Here is a 22,850-nt window from a genome sequence, read left to right as displayed (position 1 = left end):
GTCCAAGGAAACTGCGCAGCTCCTTCACAGAACGTGGTGACTGGAATGCTTTGACGGCCATAGTCTTCTGCGGGTCAGGTCGGATACCATCTTTGTCGACGAGGTGACCTAAAACGAGTGCTTGCCGCTCACCAAATGGCACTTCTTTGAATTAAAAAAAAGCCCAGCGTTCCTAATACAGGCCAGAACAACATCGAGACGCTGACTGTGTTCACTAAATGTTCGTCCAGATACAACGTCGTCGAGGTAGCACATGCAGATCTCCCATTTTAGAGAAGAGCTATAGGTGGCTAGTTCGTGTTGATTCATCTTCAAAAGTGCGCTTAGTGAACACAAACACAAACGAAAACGTTGCTTTATGTCCTGTATTTCTTTCGTTTGTGTCTGTGTTCACTAAGCGCACTTTTGAAGATGAATGCCATTTTAGGTATCGCATAATTGTATCCATAAAGAGTTCGAAGGTTGCGGGGGCATCACTCAGTCCGAAGGGCATAAGAATGAACTTATAGAGCCCATCCGGAGACACAAAAGCCGTCTTTTCTTTGTCCGCCGGATCCATCGGTATCTGCTAATAACCTGCCCGCAAGTGAACGGAGGAAAAGTAAACGACGCTGAGTGAAGGCAGTCAATCAGGCACGCAGGTAAAGGGGGGGGGGGGGGGGTCAGGGGGGCCCGGCCCCCCTCCCTCCGAAATTCGTCTAGCCTTCTATATTCCTGGGCAACTTTTTTTCTTCTTTCTCTCTAACAACTAGGCCTTGCACCCCCCCCCCCCCCCCCCCCGAAAAAAAATCCTGGCTACGTGCCTGCAGTAATGGCATCGTCAATTCGAGAAAGGGGATAGACGTCTTCTTTAGTGACTGCATTGAGACGTCCACGCAAAACTTCCGGGTGCCATCTTTCTTTCTTACAAGTACTACTTGGCCTGCCCCAGGACTGCACGACTCTTGAATTACCCCCTTTTCCACCATTTCGCGAATTTGCTCATCTTTGGTTCTGCCGGGGAAACTCGATAATATTATCGGATGCACCGCACCTGTGACGTGCGCGAGAATCAGGGATCTGAAGCATTTTGTCTTCTAGCGCAAAGTCGAACAGAGAGAGGTGCCGTGGCGGGGCATCGACCAAGGTGCGGTACTTACTCGTACTGTGTTACGTGTTGACCATGCGAAGAACACGCGAGTTCGAAGGCTGTAGATTTACCGCCTCGCCTGGAGCATCTGCATCTGTCAAGAAGCCACCGTAGAAAGCGCATCTGCTCGGAAGGAAGCGAGTTTCATACTGTCCAGGAGTATTGCGGGCTTTGTGGGGTAGTTAAATGTTCACAAAGCAGCTTTTCCATTATCCAATAGCACCAGGCAATGCAGGATGACGGTGTTCTTTTTAGCACAGGCTGAATGAATGGAATGCACAGTGCCATCAAGCGGGGCGCTGTTAAGAACAGCGCAAGTCACCCACACAACTGATAGGGGTGGCACGGTGGTATTCCCAAAGACAGCAAAAGTGTACTTTCGTGGCCGGGGTTGCTGTCCTTCAATAGTTCGGAAGGAAGGCTGTCGTCTACTGATGACTCCCCATTTCGGCAATCAACTTTCGCAATCAACTGTAGCGCCGCACTGCTTCATTAAGTCAATACCCAATATTTCGTCGTGAGAGCACCCAGAGATTATCAAAAATTCGGACGTGAAAAGCCTACCGCCCAAGGATAAGTCCACAGTATACATTCCAACAGGAGAGTATGATTCGCCGCCCACTGCAACAAACATTCCTTCTTGATCCTACCGAAACATCACCTTGCGGCGTAGAGCCCGCTTAAGTACAAGATTCATTACCGAGACACCTGTGTCCACCAAAGCCATACTCCATCGACATTCACATGCACCTTGTTCCTTGATATAAAAACGGGAGGAGGTATATCTGTTTACAGCAATTTTTCAGCGAACTCACCCCCATCGGCTAAGAACTCACCCCCGCGCTGCTAAGTTTTACGGTGGTGGCGACGGTAAGCGACGGCCGTGGCGATGGAGAACGACGCGGTCGAGGTCCTGATGGCGGCGTCAAGCTCCGGTAAGAGCTTTGTGAGGCGTTTCTGAAGCTTCTTTGTGTGAAAGCATTCCCGAGTGTCGTGTGGACCGGCCATCGAGAACCGGTGTGCCCATCATTGCGCCGAGTACCAGTCGATGGTCGTTCGTATCGAGATGACTGCTGCCGCTCGCAGAACGGCGCGGTGTTACCAGGCACACCACAGCTATAACACACCGGGGAAGACGGTCGCTGCACAGGCGTCTCGTCCAAGTAATCATGGATGTATGGATACTGGGGATAAGCAACACCTTCGAGCTCCGCCTCATAACCAGTGGGCGGTCGTCGATATCGACGGTTGAAGCGAGGGCGCGGTTGGTATGTAGACCTCAGCGAAGGTGGCGTCATTGCACGTGGCACTTCGGTCTGATAACAGACATCTGTAGCGTTCACCGACTGCCATGCTCGAACAGGGCTTGGCAGTGCTCTGAGCAGGCACTCGTGAGACGTGGTGCGGACGAAGTTAGTTCTTCACGCCGAAGCAGCTCTTCTCGAAGAATCTGCCGTATCGTTGAGGCAAGGTCCGACGACGAGCTCGCGTCAAACAATTGCCCTAATAATCGAGGACGTTAATTAACGAGTTTTTGTTAATTACCTAGTACAATGTAACTTCGAAGACGACAGGCGCTTAGCATTTTTACAGTGTAAAAAATCCAACGATGATGGCGCACCTTGTGCTTGTTCCGGTTCTCCGGCCTGTCGAGGGTCTTCCTGAAGAACTGGCTGTGCCTGGTGAGCAAGGGGCGGTCGACGTGAAACGCCTGGCCCTCGACGAACACGACCAGGCTGTTCCGCCGCCCGCCACCGCCGCCGCCGCTGGACAGCGACGACGCCATGGCGGCGGCCGCGCGCCCGCTGCAACCAATTAGATTAATTATATGCAGGCCCTTCCCACGGGCCCCAACTTTGACTACAGTTCAGAAATGTAAAGAAACAAAACCATATTCACAGAGCGAGGACCAAAATGAACAAGAAATGCACATTCTACTTAGATTAGCTGTTAACGTGGACAGGAAAACAACGCTTATGATAAATACCTATAACGCCCTAACAGGCTGCATATGAAGTACGAACAACACTAATACGTTTATTACAGTTTGAAGTCTGAATAGCAAATGGTGTTAATGAATGCATTGACATATAAGGCTCCGTGCAGACGTAACTCCGCTGCTCGAGCGAAGGTGCCCCTAGCGGCAAGAAGCGCAGATTTGGCGGGATGCTCTCACGCGCTCGCACTGGGGTGAAATCGAGGAACGCTGCCTTCTACGATGACTATACTTTTCGTGCTTTTCGCGCTTGGCCAGTGACGAGAGCGACCGTCCGTCCGCGTTATCAACGCGATCAGTCAGCCGCAGGTGGTTAACACTTGCGATGCGCTGTTTTTGAACACGAAGACAGACGGAAAAACAACAGGTAGTGTGTGCTCATTGCGCTCGTGTGTGTACTACCTAATGTTGCGCTCGTGTGTGTAGTACCTGTTGTTTTTCCGTCTCTCTTCGTGTTCAAAAACAGCGCGTCGCAAGTGTTAACATGTACAACCAACTAGCCCCTACCATGGCCCTTCCCGCAGGTGATGGTGAATAATATAGCATAAAACATCGCTCCGCGATTGCACCTCTGCTCGCTCCACGCTCCTGCTGTGACGGCGCGAGGTATTTTCGCGGGCAGTTCGTTTTGTGTCGGTAGCGCTGTTCGTAGGAATGCCGAACTCCAGGAATAATTGCTGCGTTGTTGGGTGCAATAACACCTACAGGAATTCTCCGGGCACGCATGTATACCGCTTTCTATTTAGAGAATATGAACGGAATCGGCGTGAACGGTGGATCGCACTCGTTCGACGACAAAAGTGAATTTTGTGAAGAGATGTTTTTTTTTTCTTTGCGAGTGAGAATTTATGGATGCTACAATGCACTACAGCAACGATGGGTCTAATTGGGCACCCGGGCTGTACAGCAGAATATGCAGCAGGCACTTTGTAGGAAATGCCAAGTCAAACGAAGAGGCGCACCTGGCATGCAATCCATCGATATTTCCTGAGTGCTACAGGTTCACACAGATGGAAAGCGTTTTTTCATTCAGCTGCCGTGACAGTGCAATTGCTGGTATCGCCAGTTTCATGCTGCCACTCAGTTCTCTGCTTGTTAGCCCGAGGGGGATAAGCTGTGATTGTTTAGTGAGCGTGGCGGCCCGCGTTACACGTGCGCAGTTTCGCTCAACGGGCTCGTCACCTCCGTTGTCTTCCCCCAGCTCATGCATTTTATGTTGCCGCGTTCGCTGAGGATACACGAGGTTTGGCGAAAAGAAGCACACGCGCTAACGCTACGTTCTCTGACAGCTGCTAACAATTTGACATCTTTTGGAAGCAAACGGGAACGCCTCAAGCGAAGCATCAAAGCACGGCGCAGTGGCTTGCCGCCGCCTGCGTCGTCTGCTACCTTATCCCGCCAAATCTAGTGCCGTGGGCGCTATGGCGCTGGAGGAAGCGCGCGACTGTGGCGGCTCCTAACGTATGCACGGTGCCCGCATATTCCCAGAGAAAATTGTGTGCGGAAATATTTATGAGTGTAACTATGAATGGGTAGTTGGCATACTGCTCTAGTTTGATTGTCAGCGATGCATGTCGCTTAATGTTTCCATAAGAACCAGCGAACAAAAATTTTAGTCTAGAAAGCACTCTGCGTCGAACCATGTCAGCCTTGAAGCTCGTAATGCTCATTTGACGTGAATATTGGGAAGATACTATGAATATGCTTTCATCAAGGTAGGTTTTCTTGCTGTGGTAATTGTGCCGCCGGGACTTCACGCTTGGACGGCGCATGAAGCCTATACAGGTCGACGGGCCCCGGTTTTCCTCTGCAAAAGATGCTCACTCCGACTGTGGTTGAAGCCTGCTTTGGACTGTTGGGGAGAGTTGGTAACTCATTGTGAGAGAAACTGCGCAAAAAGGCGTCCACAAAGGGAGAACAGCATAGCACAAGCGCTTTGTGCTGTTCTGTTCTCCCTTTGCAGACGCCTTTTTGCGCGGTTTCCCTCATATTGAAGCCTGCTAAAGTAAAACAATAAATCGGTCAGACAGAAAAAAATATTCTTCTAGAGCACTACTGTGATTGATTTCGCCATCATATATTACTTACGAGAAGAAAAATGACGGTCAACATCTTTCATGGTTGAATTCCGCGCCGAAACTTGAGCCAATGAACGTCAACGTGACATCGCGAATTTCAGTCCTTTTGCGTGTTTTGGCCGCGTTGGTTGAATGAAACTTTCTGAAGCTTGCTATGTTAAGACCCTGCGTCTCTGAGAACATACTGTAAGTCACAAACGATTCCTGGCAGACGCCGTCAACATTTGTGACCACATGGCGACGTCGCCACCTGCATTTTATTTTCTCGCTTGCTAGGCGCATCCGTACCTCGTAAATACTACGACGAGATTTTCTCCGTCTCATTGGAAGCTTCGTGTTAAGCCCAGTTGAACAAACAGCCCGCGAGTACCTTCGTCTTGTGCTCAAGTTCAGTGCTGCTGTCGCCTCTTTTTCAGCGATTTATTCACACCTGATGTAAATACCAAGGTAGGCGTAAAACTTGGCGACATTAAAGTATGCGCTACGCCTGTTATCTGCAAGCTTCTTTACAACGCAGATCTAGCGAAACAGAAAGAAAGCCGCATCGACCAACCACGTGCAAACTTCAAAAAAAGGAAAGCGCCCGCTTTTGGCGATGACATGAAGCAGACTAAAAGTAGTCATCATAGGACACACTGCGGACTTGGTCGTTTTCACATGCAAACTTTTTGCCACGTGTCATGTGCATACCGCGACAGTGCAGACGAGCTTCGCTGCGGTCGCGATAAAAGCGAGCTTGGCTCCATTAATGGAGCCTTGTCATGCAGCTGCACTACGGAAGACATCGTATGGCGTCGCGGCCGCTGTCTCTTCGTCGCTCCGAAAGCTGCAGGATGCATGTTGGTGCCGGAACCGCATGACAGTTTCTTTTTTCGAAAGCGTGCACTGTGACTAGTGCGGCGATGCAAGATACGCGATCAGCTCAGTTTATGCCCGTGTGTTGGATTAGGCTTGAATGTGGCGTAGGGGCGAATGAGCAAACGATGACAGGAAAGCGATCACTCTTCAATTGTAAACAGCTATGTCGTCTGAATCCGGTGTAAACGCTCATGGCTACAAAGACAATTGCTACACCCTGTTTCACTGTGTGCGAGAAAATACTCGCGCAGTATTTTACGTAATCAATTCACCAGCTCACACTATGGCTCACACCAGCTCAAAGCGTCGGTGTTGCGTAGTAGGTCGCCTCCGTTAGAGGCAGGCAAATTAACGGTTGACATGGCGCGCTCCACACGGCCTCCAGAGGTTTCGGCGTGAAAAACGATTTCTCTCGTATTAGTAAATTACTCCTTAGTAATACTAGAGTGTACTAGAGCTGTTGAGTGGCGAGAACGTGCCTCGCCGCCTTATGCCTTCAGCGTCGACCGTAGCGGCGGCGCTGCAGTCGCTGAGTACTGAAGGCGCGTGGGTGCAGCGCGCGAGAACTGCTAAGCGCGTCGGTGGCACCAGCGCTATTTTTTATGCGGATTTTGTACTGTGTGCGCCGTTATTAACTAGGTCTTGTCGTAAGCCTTGATGGACGAAACTTTAAAGCTTTTAATGGATGCTTGCTTCGTAAATGCCCTCGAGAGATACTGCAAAATAGTTCTTGTAGCCGAAGCGACTGGGAAGGTACGCAACATATAAAAATGAAGACGGGGTGGTTGCTAGAGTGAAGGTTCACGAGCTCGGTGTAACTGAGCTAGACTCGTTTCTGGGCTAGTTGTCACATTACTCTGAATTAACGATAGACGCCAGGAGAAAGAAGTAGTGGCAAAATAAACAGAAATGGTCCCCCTTATCATGAAATCTTTCTGTTGGTGGTGGTTGAGCGTCTATTTTACTCAAAGCAATTGAGCCGCTTTATTGGAAGTTAAAGGGACACTAAAGAGAAACAATGAATTGGTTTAGATTGATAAAGTTTGCTCGGAGAACTCTTGTGTAGTTTATTTCACCACCATAGGTTTATTATTAGAGGAGAAAATCAAGTTCAAACTTTCATTTTTAAATTTCGCGCTGAACTTTGTAATTCGTGACGTAAAAGACTTCAAAGAGCATTTGTATTTTGGCGCCACTGGCTCGACGAAATTTCCACAAACTCGTTATGTCAAGTCTCTGGCCCCCTCAGAGGACAATGTACTTCGATTTAACCGATTAGGAACTACGTAGACCCAAGCAGGCGCCGTCAAAAATATGTGACGTCATGTCAATTGGTGCGCGAATTCTAAGGTGGTGTCGCCACCTGTATTATTTTCTTTTTGCGCGTTTTCTCGCTTATTAAGCGTCTTCACGCAGAAAGCATGGTGTTTTTGGTATCTTGGAAGACTACTTTACTAATGCGAGAAAAATCGTTTTGCTCTTTAGTGTCCCTTTAAAGGAGCACTGACACAAAATTTCGAAGGCGAGATAATGAGTGAAATAGATGTATGTGGAGCCTGTACACAACGTCTACGAAATATCAAGGGCCAATATAGCCTAGAACATATTTTAAGTCCATTTTAAAGTGCATGCCGCGCGACTGAGCGAGATGCGAGCGCTTCGCGACGCCGACATCAACGCGGCGGATGTGTAAACAAACCTACGTCACGAGTTTGTGTCGGCTGGTGGCTGGTTGTGCCCTTGCGCTTGTGCCGTGCTACCTGCCATTTCTTCCTCCGTGCCTGCGGCTTTGCGTGTGCTAGTTGTGTTCTCTTCCGCTGTTCGCTCGTCGTGCCCGTTGGCAGATGTTATGGCCCGCTCACGCTAGCGGCAAGCTTGCCGCAACGGCGCGGTGCCGCAGAACGTCGGCCGTCGCCGCACGCGCGAGAGCTGTCCAACTTGCACGGCAAGCTTCGCCGGTGAGGCATTCGCGCCTCCGGAAAACATGGCAGCACTGCCAAAAGCGGTTGTCGTCCACTTTGGATCTATCAAGTGGCCGCCGTGCGCTCTGTAACGTGTAAGTTCCGAACTGATGCTTCCATTTGCTTTAGATTCATGTCCCTAAGCTTCGACAGCAATGTATTCGTCCCGATTCGGCGCCGTGTTTGAGAGCCATAGTCAAATAATCGATGCTGTAAGCTTTGCGAGTCGAGATGGGCGCTTCCGAATGCTCGGAGGACATAGATTACGCGTTTGTTAGTTGTTTCTAATCCTCCATAGCTGGCGCCACTTGACCTGGTTCGGCGCCCACCGCACCTAGAGTCACTGCTAGCAACCACAGCTATGCGGTGAAGTCGCACTCCATTTTTGCAGGCGACATGCCTACCGCGTCGCCGATAAACATGTCTGGCGTGTCGAAGGCCGGCGATAAACATTGGCTGTCGATAACTAGTGTTAATTGAGTGAGCTGCAGCGGCGTCGTCGAGAAATACAAAAATTGGCCCGAGCGTCAGCTTCTCCGCAATGCATGGTTGCTAGCGGCGTTGGAAAACAGATGCGCAACTCTGCTACCTAAAGGTAGCATATACAGTGACTCTAGAGTAGCGCATAGGTCCGGCTAGCAACCACAGCTATGCGGTGAAGCCGCACTTCGTTTTTGCAGGCGACATGCCTACCGTGTCGCCGATTAACCTGCCTGGCGTGTCGAAGACCGGCGATAAACATTGGCTGTCGATGGCTAGTGTTAATTCAGTTTGCTGCAGCGGAGGCGTCAAGAAATAAAAAAAAAAAAAATGGCCCAAGCGGCAGCTTCTCCGCAATGCATGGTTGCTAGCGGCGTTGGAAGACAGATGCGCAACTCTGCTACCTAAAGGTAGCATATAGGCTTCCCAAGCAACGCTTAGCGGCGCTGCTGCTCTTGACAGGCAGCGCCATCTCTGGCAGAAAAAGAGAAACTGGGGCGTGATCAGCGAGCGTTTTCCCTTCTTTCCACCGCGTTGCCGCTCGCTTCCGTGCACGTGCAGAGCTCTCGCGGTGCACTTGCGGCGTCTCACAATGTACCGCGTGCAGTGCGGCTTCAAAAGGATCTTCAAGCTTGACTGGCGCTTCCGAAAAGCGAACTTGGTAAAATGAGAAAGGCTATCACGTTAACGGTGAAGAGCAGACGATCGACGACAACCACGCCCGATTCAAAGCGAAATGCATTTCCCAAGTCGCGATTACAACGTGTAGGACTTATACTTCGAGGTAAGTCTCATTCTGTCATGTTAAAGATGAATAATGGTCCACATGCACTCCGAAATGAAGCCGTACACGCTATCGATGTTCTGCGGCGTGGACTACGAATCATATGATTGTTGTTTTGATATGGCATGCTTACAGTAGCAGCCGTGTACTTTCGTGAACAAACGTTTGCGGCGTGCGAAAAAAAGATTATACGGCCATGGCACTGCTTCCTGAGAAGGTTTGAGTCAAGTCCCCCGTGCCGCTGGAGAATCACCCGCCGATTAAGACGCGAGGCAGCTAGCTGAGCTTCAACCACTGTGAAGCAAGATGAACTGCTCGCCTCGTTTTTTCGGCTCTCGCGTCATGCTTGCAGTCTCTTTTTATTATATCGACTTGACAGGCGTATAAAACCTGTTGCGCGAACGCGGCTAGAAAATCGCACAAAGTCAGAAGGTGGTTACTTCAAGGTTGCAACTGCAAAGCATGTATTAAGTGCCAGTTATATTTAGCGGCTTAAATATATATCACCCTAGTAAAGTGACAACAAAGCAAACCTGCAGAACGATGTCAAAGCTTGCTGAAAATGCACAGACGTCCGTTCCGGCGTGATAAAGCAGCCTTCCCGACGCGTGAAATGCAGGCGCCGAACTTCTGACGATGTGCGGAGTTCAGTTGAATTCAACCGACCGCGCAACGCTAACGGTATAACGCGAATGTGAACGTTCAACAACGACGGGTAGGTCTCACGAGCACGGGGAATCAAAACACAGAGTTGCTTCACCTACAACCGTAACTGGACTTTAACAATGCGAGAAGACAGCGAGTAATCATTACTGTAGTCGCTGCGTGCATGCGCCCCGTTACTTACCGATTCAGGTAGTCGGAACGAACGAAAGCGATGAACTCAGACAGCCAAAATAGAAGGGGAGACAGCGCTGTCAGCAATCCACGCTTGCCGCCTTTATTTCTCGTGCGACACGCCCGGGAACCGATACAGTTTAACACGTGAATCGTGTGCCTTGTCTGCACTGTTGTGGCTGGCCACTAAACCGCAATACTTCGGACCACGCTTGCGCTTCCGCGGGGTCGCTTCTGCCATCGTGGAAGTGCGCAGCTTCGCACAGCAAGCCTCTCGGTTCAACGTACCCAGCTGACGGCCTCCCAGTTACCCGCACCGAGAGAAGAACGCGTGCGCACGTGCGCTACCGCTACCGTGAAAGGGGCTGAGTCGGCCGCGCGAAGGTTCAGAGCTTTCCGACAGAGCCGCAGCGCGGCTGGCGCGGCGCTGTCGTCGCGCCGCAAACTTGATGCTTGGGTTCCCTATACAGTAATTCTAACCGCACCCACGCTCGCGCGCCGCCTACGTCACAATTTCGCGTGTTCACGTGGCCAGCTGTGTTTTCCCGTCCACCGGAGGATGCTGCCTAGCTCGGTGCTCTTTGAAACCGAAACTGCGACTGGGCACTCTAAAAACGTCTCTACATAAATAACCGTCGCGCACTCGCGCAAACGAGGTTTGCAGCCGTGATAAGTGGATCATAAGCTATGTATTGTAACAAAAAAAACAAGGTGCAAAATTTTTGTGTCAGTGCTCCTTTAAGTGTGATCAGAAAACTTTGTGTTGAAAATATTATCCTGCCGAAAGCACGCGAAATGTTTACCGTTGGCGAAGCTGTGTATGGTGTGTCTCTTTACACATGCGCTGTGTATATGTGACTTTCTCGACATTATGGAGGCTCGAAGATATCACAAGTCTAACTTAATTGGATCGCGTACAAATAACGGTCGTTCGCATCCGGACACATTATTGACTGTATTTGTGCGTGTGTATATTGCATGCATATACAAATTAACTAAATATTGCAAAGCGTAGAGCAACACCGCCCCTACTGGCTACATTTTTAACAAGTTATAGATAAAACAGTTGAACTTAATTATAATATAAAACATCATCACAGACAAACGTGCACTTGCTTGCAATAGCACCAATAGAAGACCTGGAAAACAGCGAAATATCAGCTATCGATAGAAAAGAAGCACTGGTTATAGTGAATTTAGGCAGAATAATAGACGGGCTATATATGCATCTGTGTATTTTAGTATGCCTAAGATTTTTATTATGCTCAGCTTTCTGGTATTTTAACCCTTTCGGGCCTGGCGTCGTCAATTGACGATACCGCACAAATGTTCCCCTAGCACCTTGGAAATCAAACCAAAACTGCTCATTCTTTGGGAAATACTTCTTCAATGATCCCCACTGTGATTGACACCAAAGTTGCGACATATTTGCGGAGCTGGGAGCCACAAAGAAGAAAAAGCTCGACCGAAGTCATGGGTGACGCCGAGGCGGGTCAGGTGAGGCGGCGCGGCAAGCGCCGTTTTCGGGACGTCGTACAGAAGCTGTTTCAAAGAGTATCACACAGAAAAAGGAGACGTGGTTCACATTTTGTGTACTCTAGTGAGCAGTAGAAACAAAGAAGCCATTTTCCTAATTTCACAACCGCTGAGCCCTGATGACCTAATTTGATTCCATGCTAATTAATTCATAAATACTTGCACCACTTGCTCAATTTTTTGTTTTTGGTCTTCTAAGGCCTTAACTATCAGGAAAACACTCACAAAAAATGTCTACGGCCAAAATAAAAATCCAGGCCTGAAAGGAGGTCGCATAACGGATGGGAGGTCGCATACCGGATGCACAGTAGCCACTGAACCACGCAATTGAAACAAGATATCCTTTCGGCATTGTAGAAACAGCACAGAACAGGCGCAATAAAACTGAGTCCTCACTTATATAAATGTTGTGATGGAGTTATTTGTGCTCAGGTTACTCGTAAAACAATATAGGGATCAATGCTCTGTATATCGTAGGGAATGCCGACAGAACGATCGTAGGCTTTCCTCGCCGGTTTGATACTTCGTTACTCTTCGTAGTGCACACGTAGTCACTTGTGATGTAGCGCGGCACGAATTTTCGCTTCCAAACAATACAACATACAGTGAGCAGTCAAGCGAATTCCGAGTGCGAATTCCGATTGTCGCCTTCTTTGTGGGTCGGCAAACGGGGGATATCTCGGCGCAATTTAGGCACACCTGCATATTCACTCGTGCACCATGGCGCGTAGCAGGCGTTGAGACTCCGATTAAAGCTCAGTAACGCATTATACGCGCTAAAAACGCGTAGTTACACGCTTTCGTGGGCTACGACGCGCGCGCGCCAGGTGCAGACGCTCTAGACAGCTTCAGTTTTTCCAGTGACTCTAAGTACAAAGTGACTACAGCGCCGCCGCTACGATCGCCCGTCGGAGCATCATGCGGCGCAGCCGCTTCGTTCGTTCCACTGCCCCCCCTTCTAGTACACTGTAGCAATACCCAAAACCATAGAGTTTCATACAATACCTACTAGAGGGAACTCTGGCGCTAGTGTCTATGGGAGCTGCAACGCATGGCGCTTCAGACACCGTCGGAATGATGGGTACTAGTACACGGATTTGTCTAAACTTCGTTCTTTCGGCTCCGTTTGGCTCCGCGTCGCCTGCATCCGCTTTGTCGCAAAACAAAGTTCAGCAAAAGTCAGCAGTTCCACTTCCCCACTTTAACTTCTTTAGGCTCACCGATTCAAATCTGGTCACGATGTTCACAACGATCCATTCTTTTATTCGAAAGAAAACCAAAACACAACAATAAACAAAGCCACAAGTGCGTTCGAAGCCCGAAAGTACGAAGACTAGGCAAATCCGTGTACTACCCATCATTCCCATGGTGGCTGAAATATCGCAGCGCCAGAGTCCTCTGTGGGTAATTTTAGGAAACTCTACGCCCAAAATCCCACGCTCGCTGCGAGAAAACGCTTGGTAAGCGTGAAAACGCGCAAAAAGAAAATGTGGGTGGCGACGCCACCTCGAAGTTCCCGCACCGGTCGTCGTGACGTCACTGACTTTCACGGCGCCTGCTAGGGTCTGCGTAGTTCCTAATCGGCAAAAAGTACATTGTCTACTGAGGGAGCCAGATGCTTAACATGCCAAGTTGTGAGAAACCTCGTTGAGCCAATGTGGCCAAAATACGAAAAAAACCCACTGAAAATCAGTTACGTCATTACCGGAGATTTGGGCGGGAAGTTTAAAAGTTATTTTTTTTTTACCATTGATGTCCTTAACTATTAAAAAACCTATGATGGGGAAATTAACGGCACTAGAGTTTTCAGAGCATCATTTATTAGCCTAAACTAAATTATTGTTTCACTTTAGTGTCCTTTCGAAATCGCGGAACATAACGGAGACAATTTGCAATCTTTCCGTGCCATTTGTCGCGAAACCAAGTACACGAGAGCTCGAAACAGTGACAAGTGATTTCGCGGTATTAAAGAATCTGCGCATTCACGCTAAATTTTGTTCTAAACCATGCCATACTTCACTAGTGAAGCAAGCACAGCGACATTTTGTAGCGGCGACTCAACAGCCCCTCTTGACGGCACGGTTGTTTGTGTAGCGCGGAGATGTAATTGCGAAATCAGCGTTATCGCTCACCTTGTGGCGTCTAGGACCTTTGGTGCTAGATTGGGTCCGGCTGGGGCCGGGACATCTTGGCACCGAAGCTTCCAAACCACCACGCGCTGCGCTGCGTACCTGGCACGCGGCAAGGGTGCACTTTGTCGTCGGCGGGCTGATGTCGCTGATCATCGTTCCCATGTCGAGCCCCACTGAGAACAAAAAACGATAGCGTGAATTAATGAGGAAATGCATGCTTTTATTGTGAGATTAGGTCACGGACAACACAAGGAACTTCGATGTCCATAGGGCAGGGTTCTCCGATAGAAGGAGCGCCCATTGTGCTAAATTTTGTTTTGTCGCCTAGGGGAACTGGCTCATACCCACGAGAGGGATTGACACCACTGTCCATCATAAAGGGAAATGGGCGAGAAGCATTAAATGAAGCAATACTAAACGCTTTGCAACATCAAAGAAAAGGACGAAACGCGGCGTAAATAAAAAGAGATAGCCAATTAAAAAAGGGCAAGGTTCTCCCTGCGCAAATATAAGAAGAAGCGAACGAGCTCACCGACGACTCTTAAATGCGCCCGTCGCGCTCCTCGCGCCATCTCGCTGGTAATGAAGAAACGCTTATAAGCGCCTGCCGTCTCTGAGTCCTGCCATCGGTAAAGAGTGTGTATGTAACGCTCGCGGTTAGCTACCTGAAGGATCTTCGCTTTCTGGCGTAGTGGTTAGCGCCACGCGCTGAGGAAACGAACGTATGTGCACGTAACATTGGCCGTTTCAAACTATCCTAAAATGCCCACTGCAAGTACAGTTTCGAGGTGCCCACTACGCCATAATTATTCCTTTTGCGTATGAGCGAAGGGCCCACTACAAGGCAACACGCGAACCTACGCAGCTGCTCACTTTGTTGATGCTTTTGCTGCTGATGATGATAAAATATGTCTTAGCGCTTAGTAATGGGCGGGCCTTAAAAATAACCGCTCATTGCACAATTAAGATGCTTTGACACCTTGCGCGATTCTACGCTTCTGCCATGCAATATTACAACCGTTAAAGGGGTGGTGCCATCAAATTTCGAGGCTATAACAAGCCTGTTGTGGGTTTCCTCTGTATGCAAGGACATTCCACACGAAGGGTCGGACACAGCAAACGTTTAGAATATATTTTAATTCACTTCCAAAGTGTACCTAAATGCTCATTCTCCCGATCGAAACCCATCGCTAGCGCGCCAACAGTGACGTAGATCTGTAGGATGGACAACGAAAGTTGTAGTGACGTCACACCAAATCTGCTGTAGTAACGTGAGTGACCTCCGGACCTCCGCCACTTCCGCAACGTACGTGCCGGCTGTAATGAACTAGAATACATTCTAGTTCACTGTAGTACCGGCAAAGCAGCGGTTGCTACATCACTCCCCGAGTTTCGATCGCTTCCTGGCTATGTGCGTCACAGCCTTGTGTGGTCACGTGACCACGCCTCCTACACTTCTACGTCACTGCCCAACCTCGGCGCCCAGAAACCGAAAACGAAAGTTGTCCAAATCAAAAGGCGATATTAAGTTATTTAGCGAGAATACATGAATCTTGTTGCGTGCATCATGCTTCCTGGAGCTATAGGAAACGCTTACAGCAAAGAATGCGCAAGCCACAAATTTGGTGGCACCACCCCTTTAAGGAGACGATGCTCCCACTACATGACATTCATATAGTGTTTCTTTTACGAAACAGTTTCAAGCAATGTCGCAGCTCTTTGGTAAAACACCTGCTTGTCACAGAGAAGGCATGGGTTCGATTATAACTCATTTACGGTCGCTCAGAGGATTTCACGCTTGACGGTTGCCTGGTCCGCGATGTCCGCTCGCCGATCGGGGCCCCGTCGGCGATCTCCTCTAACCCCTCCCCATCTTTCCTATCCATTTCTTTTAATCCCTCCTTGTCCCTTCCTTTGTGAACCACTGCTGAGGTGTCCTACTCTGCAAGCGACAGTTGGGGGGTTCACTACTCTCTTCATTTACTTGTTATTTTATTATAAGAATCTCTTTTAAAAAATTCTCACTCGAACCGAAGATTTTTATTATTTATTTTATTTTCATGTTTGTTTATTTGCAGAAAACGCTGGTTTTTCGCTCACAACTGCCGACGCCGACACCGTAATTTCTGCAAAACGAGCTCCTTAACGTTATCGCGTTAAAACCATACCGGGCAAGCAGTCTCTGAGCAAGAGCACTACTGCAGAGGAAACCATCCAGAATTTTTTTCTTCTCTTTTTCTGATAGCGACGGAGTGCTGATGCACTTAATCCCCGCTTTTGCTACACAAAATGCTTCTATAATCTTTCGCACTGTATTATCGCAGGCTCGCTTGAGGAACTTAGTTCTGCTTGGACGCTCAGATTAAGTTGCCGCTCGTCTGTGTATTATTGCGTGTCGGTCTGTCCGTCCTCATCCGTATCGCGCTGAAAAAAAAAAAGCAAGGATAAAAAATGCTTCCTGTGGTCGGTAGCAATAGCAGCGTATGTTCCGGATGCTTGAAGCAAGTTATGTAGCGCAGTCAAAATAGCACTGTGGCTTGCACCAAACTGATTGGTCCCAAACGACAACAGGCTAGAAGTATAGCGAATGTTAACCACAGCCCACAGCTTACCAGTCGGCATTCCAGGAAACAATCCGCGGAGTGAGGCAAAATGGCGGCACGAGAGTAAAAAAGTGATCTATCGTTTCCGGTTGATTGCAAACTGTACAGAGGTCAACGTTTTTAGATTACTTCAGTTGGCAAAGAGCGCGGCCTTCCAGTGGCGCGGAGCGGCTCGCCGCGATCGCCAACCAGGCGGGGGCGCTGCGGTCGCGTTAGGATTGGTCTCGGCGCGTCGTCTGCTACTGCGCTACTGATTGAAAGGGGCCGACAAGCGACTACGATAACGATTAACTCGATGTGGTAGTCGCTCTCATTTCACCTGGCTTGAGTTAAATGCGCCGTTTTAGTTGTATCTCAGCATTATAACAAGAAACAAGTAGCATGTAAGACAGGGCATGAAAATAATAATAATATTAATATAAGTGAAAGATAAGGCAAACAGTGCGCTTACCTTCATTCCGTTTCCCTTTGTAACCGGGATTAATTTTTGGCGAGTATATGCGCAAATCATCTATAGGCTCCCGTGATGCTCAGTCATATCCCAGAAATCACCTGAATACGTATTACGCCTGCTGTTGAAAAGCCTACCAAATCAAAAACCAGCAAGACAGCCAGAAAAACACGTCTTGTCATTTTCATTCGATTTCGTGAAACAGAATGCAATAGGTACATTATTTGCAGTGGCGTATTCACGGGGTGTGAGCGACTATTCGAAAATTTCGATATTGAAATGAAACAGTGCCTTCTTCGATTCTATCATCGAATCGAATAGCCCTCATTTGTAAGCCCGAATATTTTATGAATATTTCAAAATGTCAACTGCAACGAAGTAAGGCGAAAATTGGCGCAGAAGTACGATAACTGTCATCCCTGTAGCTGTCATCCCTATAACTGTCATTCCAGAGCGTTCCTCCAACCATACGCCTACAAATGCTGTGTACGAATAGCATGCGCCTATTCTAATACGTATCGACCTTCTTTTACAGCAAACTGGTATATGAGTATAGGCGAAACCCAAATTTCGACAGGAATTTTCGACAATGTATATACTTTCATGTATTCATGTACCCACTCGCACGGGCCGTGAAGGGCCTGCAGTATACTTTTAAAAAAAGAAAAAAAAAGACGAAAACAAAACATTGAATACCCTTCCATCTGACATCGTCCTAACCGACCTTTATGTCTGGCATTACTTGTCATGTAATGTCTAGTTTTGAGACATTTGAATATATTTAATTAATTAATTAAGATAGGAATAAGAGGACGTGAACATCAATTTATATTTGTTTAAGAACGGCTGTTTCAGATTCGTGGCTTATTAAAAATATATATACCATGTTCAATTCTATTCGCTTCTGTCTCTACTCCATTCGGCCTCAAATATCACTATTCGCACACCCCGCGGTCGCTACGTCGGTTCAAGCTGGTTACGATGACGGAACTGTACGGGAAGCCTTCACATTAGCTTTAATTTCTTTTCTGCGGATGCGACCTATTCTGAATTAAGACCTTAGGCTTTTGCAAGCGTCTTTGGCAGCAAAATGTATTCTTAACACCATGTATGAGTGAAGTATTAAGCTCTGCAGCAGTGGTGGTCCGCCTCGGTGGTGCAGTGGTTACGGTACTCGACTGCTGACCCGAAGGTCGCGGGTTTGATCCTAGCCGCGGCGGTCGTATTTCGATGGATGTGCTAGAGGACCGTGTACTGTGCGATGTCAGTGCAGGTTAAACACCCGATGGTCTGCATTTCCGGAGGCAACAACGGCTCGCTTCATAATCATATCGATCGTGGTTTTGGCACGTAAATACCCCAGATACTATTGCAGTAGTGGTGTCCTTGTGAACGGGACAACCGACACTTGTCACATCACAGTCTCGAAGTGCGCCAAGAAGGGTTCAAAAAGTGTCGAAACTGACCCGGTCGAAACTGACCCGGCTAAAGTGAAAACAACTTGGTTTCAATGCCTCTAAACATACAAAAAGCTCCCATGAAGAAATGTCGCGGTACGGGACTTACCACAGCCGAAGCATACACCGAACAACACGGCGCGCTGCACCTCGGCATGTCGAGAATCCGCGCTGACACTTCGCGGTATCTACTCAAATACGTATGCACGATCACTGCAAAGAGCTCATGCCTTGGTGGAACGCGTGGAACCTCACAATACTGGAGTGATTAACGCGCGACCACAAACCAACAAGGCAGCAAAAGCACGCGGCTGAAACAAGCGTCGCCCGTCGTACTGCATCTCAACCGATCTCAACAATACGCCAGCGCAACCTCTCGCGACGGCGACAAAACCTGGCCGCCTCTCGAAGCTAGTTTGCAAACTGAAAATAATCTAAAAACGGTGACAGAGGTTAGTTCATGAGAAACCAGATTTGCGAAGGTAGAAATTTAACCTAGGAACTCTACAGCGAAAGCTTGTGAGGGTCACCTCGCATTGACGTGAGAAACACAAGCTTTGCAATGGATGCAAAAATGAAGTGATGACGTGCTCCTCAGCCTGCTCAAGGTCCCCAGCTTTACGGAGATGGGCATTAAACAGTTCTCGATCACTGCTGCTCGGCAACCATTGCCGTCAAGAACTTGCATAACGCTCTACTTTGAACAACTGAATAAGGTTATGGAGCAGACTTGGCTGATTAGGCCTCCCCACCCCAATGTGCACGCGCACGGCTTTGTTCATGCCTACATCAGCTTCGATAAGGCGTGTTGTTTTTAACACGAAAGTTGGTGTGCACCAAGACTTTCATGATGTATTTCCGTCACGGAAGTACGTCAGCAAAATGAACGCCATCAGATGGCAAAGAAAAGAAATCTATATAAAAAGTCCCGTTCACGGGAGTCGAACCCATGACCGCTCGGTCCGCGACGATGGCTGGCGGGCGTTTAGCCCACTGAGCAACCGCCAAACACATCACGGATGCTACATGAACGCGCCTTTTATCTTTCACACTTTCCTCTCGCAGTGCTCTTGGATGGATAGATCGCGGCTATGAGCGTCACCTTTATAACGGGGCGGTGACATCTGTGCCACCGGGCTCGAAAAAAAAAAAAATGCGCCGTCATAGACCGTCCCATTCGGCGTGTTTCCAATACAAGTTTAATTTCGTCAGCGCTTTAACACACCGTGAGGTGGCGGCTTTAGCCCGAGCCTCACTCATAGCATTCATCCATATCGAAAAAGTTACACCATCTCCCGCTAAAGGGGACCATGAGGCGATGCGAGGCAGCGTTTCGGCATGTCGAGCCCGCGTTTCACCCGTAGCAGTTTCCCGTCGACGTTGCCGTTGGCGCCGGGCTTCCCTAGCCCGGAGCTCGGGGCCCGCTTGCCGGCGTTTACGTTGCGATTCGGCGCGTCGAGCCTTCTGCTGCTCCGCGATCTCTGCAGGCGTTAAGGTATTACTGCAACTGGTGCCGACGTTGACGTTGGAAATCATGACACAGACGGAGCCGGCGCAGTGACTGACCGTGTGTACGACCTAACGCGAACGTTTTATCTAAACGAGGAGGGAGGAGGAGGCGGAGAGGGGGAGTGGGAGTAGAGAGGAAGTGTTTGGAGAGGGTTTGCGCATGCGCAGTAAGGGTAGTCACGCCGCACCCCACCACCGGAATGAACTCCGCCATAAGCTGCTTCGCATCTAAAATAGCTCCCCAACGCTCGCCTGGCTGTCGCACCGCGTTCCCCGCTCGCCCTGTGAGAAGTAACGGCCAGGCTAGAGAAAAAACACGGCGCACGTGGCGTTTCTCTTTGCATTTCACGCTGCTTTGAAGGAGTGCATATCGAGTATCAGTGTTTATTGTGTGCTTGTTTATGCCATCTTTGCGCGGGGTTCACCATATGCGGTGTCCACGTATATGTTAAAAACTTCAGCTACCGCAAGGGTTAAATCATGATCATGGGCGTTAGTCGTCCGTACGGAGATGTGCCACTAGGCGTCAACGTGAGCGCGATGTGTCCACATCAAGCGGTGCTATATCTGCCCAACAACAGTAGACATTGTACAAGCTCTCACGCCCCGCCACGGTGGTCTAGTGGTTATGGCGCTCGGCTGCTGACCCGAAGGTCGCGGGATCGAATCTCGGCCGCTGCGGCTGTATTTTCGATGGAGGCGAAAATGTTTGAGGCCCGTGTACTTAGATTTAGGTGCACGTTAAAGAACCCCAGGTGGTCTAAATTTCCGGAGCCCTCCACTACGGCGTCTCTCATAATCATATCGTGGTTTTGGGACGTTAAACCCCAGATATTATTATTATTATTACAAGCTCTCACACACTAATGCACTATAGACAATAAACTACTTCTGTGACGACACGTTTCACCTTCGTGTTATACCGATTCCTATGACGGAGGGATCAGCTATCTTTTTATTCGCACGCAAAAACTTCGCAACTGAACAAATATTGCTTCTGCCAGCAGACTTCTTGTACAGTCAACCACAAAAGTTTACGGACCACGCGAGCGCGAGAGCTGCGATCGACAGCGGCGCAACGCCCAATACGCATCCCTCTTTTAATCAATGACCTGGCTATTTTCCCACTGGGTACAAATATGTTCCACCTTTCATTTTTTAACGCGACCCGCTCTTCGGCAGCCGTGGCTACGTGCTTCTCTGTCTGGAGAGCAGTCTATCCGCATAACAGTTATCAGTCGCAGTCTTCCTCACAAAGTGACATCTACGCAACCGCCCGTCGTTCGAAACAAATTGTGGTAGCCTTGATTCTGCTACGAAAGTATGTACAAGTGTTACGCTTATACCGCAGATAAGCTCTTTTCTGCGCGGCAGTAGAAAGTTGATATACCGCTGAATAACAAGAACTGTAGTAGGGTACGCATTTAGGTTTAGGTTGGTTCATGATTACAAGTGAAAAAAACGCAAGGCCTGCGTGGAACGCACAGCACAGTCACAGCGAAAGCTGGAAGAGTGGCATTTCTAGAGCCCGTTATAAGCTCTTCTGGGGATACTAATACAGGTGGTCGATTCCACGAAAGATAAATAAAAGTTGTATACTTGATGTTTCCGATTTTCCTCATAATTTTGTGTGGCGTGCGCATACGACTGCATAGCACGAAATCGCAATTCGTTTTCAAATAAACAATTTTTCAATACAGAAAAATTCGACAAGCGTTGCTGGTTCACGACGACCATTTTACGAAGAGTGCGTTTTCGTAAACTCGCAACCATGCCGACCGCCACCGAAGCTATATATCACAAATATATTTCTTTTTAGCGCAAATAAAAGTGAAGAGGAAATAGCTGTTATGATTTTATGGAATTCTGAGCAAATTTTGTATTTTTAGAAATTCTCGAAACACGCTGGGTTTTTGAAAATTAGTCAAATTTGGGACGCTATGGCTACTTCTGTGAACATCTTAGCTTGTTCATATTTGCAGTATGAATATGCCTTTATGTGAATAATGAACCTCTGCATTTGTATTTCTCTAATAATTTTGAAAGTAATAAATTGTCAAGCTCGTAACATAAGAAAGACAAAAGAGCTCCTCGATTCAAAAATCGATAATAAAAATTAAAAATCCGTCTCAATTTTGATCAATGTCACCCAAATTGTTCTCAAAGCACTGCAGAATGTTATTATGTAAAAACTTGTCGCATCGTTTTTATTCCCAGTTAAAAAAATAATTGGAACCAATTGGAAAATTTCCACCTGGTTCCAATTGGTTCCATTTGTGAATTAGTACACAATTGGGCCATTTGAACCAATTAGGCCAATTGGTTGTATGCCAATTGGGTCAAATGGTGCAGCGGTACATAACCAGTTGGGCCAATTGGCTGTATTCCAATTGGGCCGGTTGGTTGCACTCCAATTGGGTCAAATGGTGCAGTCAGCACATAACCCTTTGGGCCAATTGGTTGTATTCCAATTGGTTCAAGTGGCGCATGCCCAGGTGAAATTCTAGGATTAATTATAAAGTAGAATTCAAATTGGCCAGAACTTGCACCGATCTCAGCTGGCTGCTATCGCATGTAACTTAGTTGGTTCCTACTTTGATTGGCTCAGGACCTGCTGGTCCAGCCAACTGCACACAGCCAAGGCAGCATGGTGGGGAAACTCAGAATTTATTTGAACACTTGCAGCAGGTTTTCTTATAATTGGAAGATATCCTTAGATGAGCAGTGTGCTTGCACGTATCCTTGTACGCCACCTGAAAGAAATTAAGGCAATGATGACTCATCAAACGTACAGCAAACGTATAGTTTTACCAAATAACATGCGTGGCATGAGCCTATTCGCGTTTAGCAGCACAACGTTAAAATGGCCCTTAATTAGCCCAGTCTGACAAACACTCGCACAGTTTATGCTGTAGGAAAACTATGTAGCGATTATTAAACGTTCGCCGTCGCGACGGTCCATCATTCACAGTGTTCGGCAAGTTGACCCGAAGGAAACGAGTTCGATCCTGCCCGCAGCGGTCGCATTTCAATGGAGGC

General features: G+C 48.3%; 1 protein-coding gene across 1 annotated transcript in view; it reads right to left on the bottom strand.

Annotated features, from left to right (window-relative positions):
* The window catches only part of LOC125757100 (kelch-like protein 29), a 29,260-nt gene extending 15,388 nt beyond the window's left edge, over positions 1-13,872 (bottom strand). Inside the window, exons 1-2 of the mRNA XM_049412205.1 lie at positions 13,792-13,872; positions 2,751-2,934 (exon numbers count right to left, since the gene is read on the bottom strand). Of these exons, the coding sequence (XP_049268162.1) occupies positions 2,751-2,915 (165 nt within the window). The 5' untranslated portion in view covers positions 2,916-2,934; positions 13,792-13,872. The remainder of the gene's footprint in view (positions 1-2,750; positions 2,935-13,791) is intronic.
* Positions 13,873-22,850: the final 8,978 nt, after the last annotated feature.

The sequence above is a fragment of the Rhipicephalus sanguineus genome, chromosome 2 (genome assembly GCF_013339695.2).
Source record: "Rhipicephalus sanguineus isolate Rsan-2018 chromosome 2, BIME_Rsan_1.4, whole genome shotgun sequence".
In the NCBI taxonomy this organism is placed as follows: Eukaryota; Metazoa; Arthropoda; class Arachnida; order Ixodida; family Ixodidae; genus Rhipicephalus; species Rhipicephalus sanguineus.
Note: the sequence above shows the minus strand (reverse complement) of the source record. Positions and strands in the feature narration are given on the sequence as shown.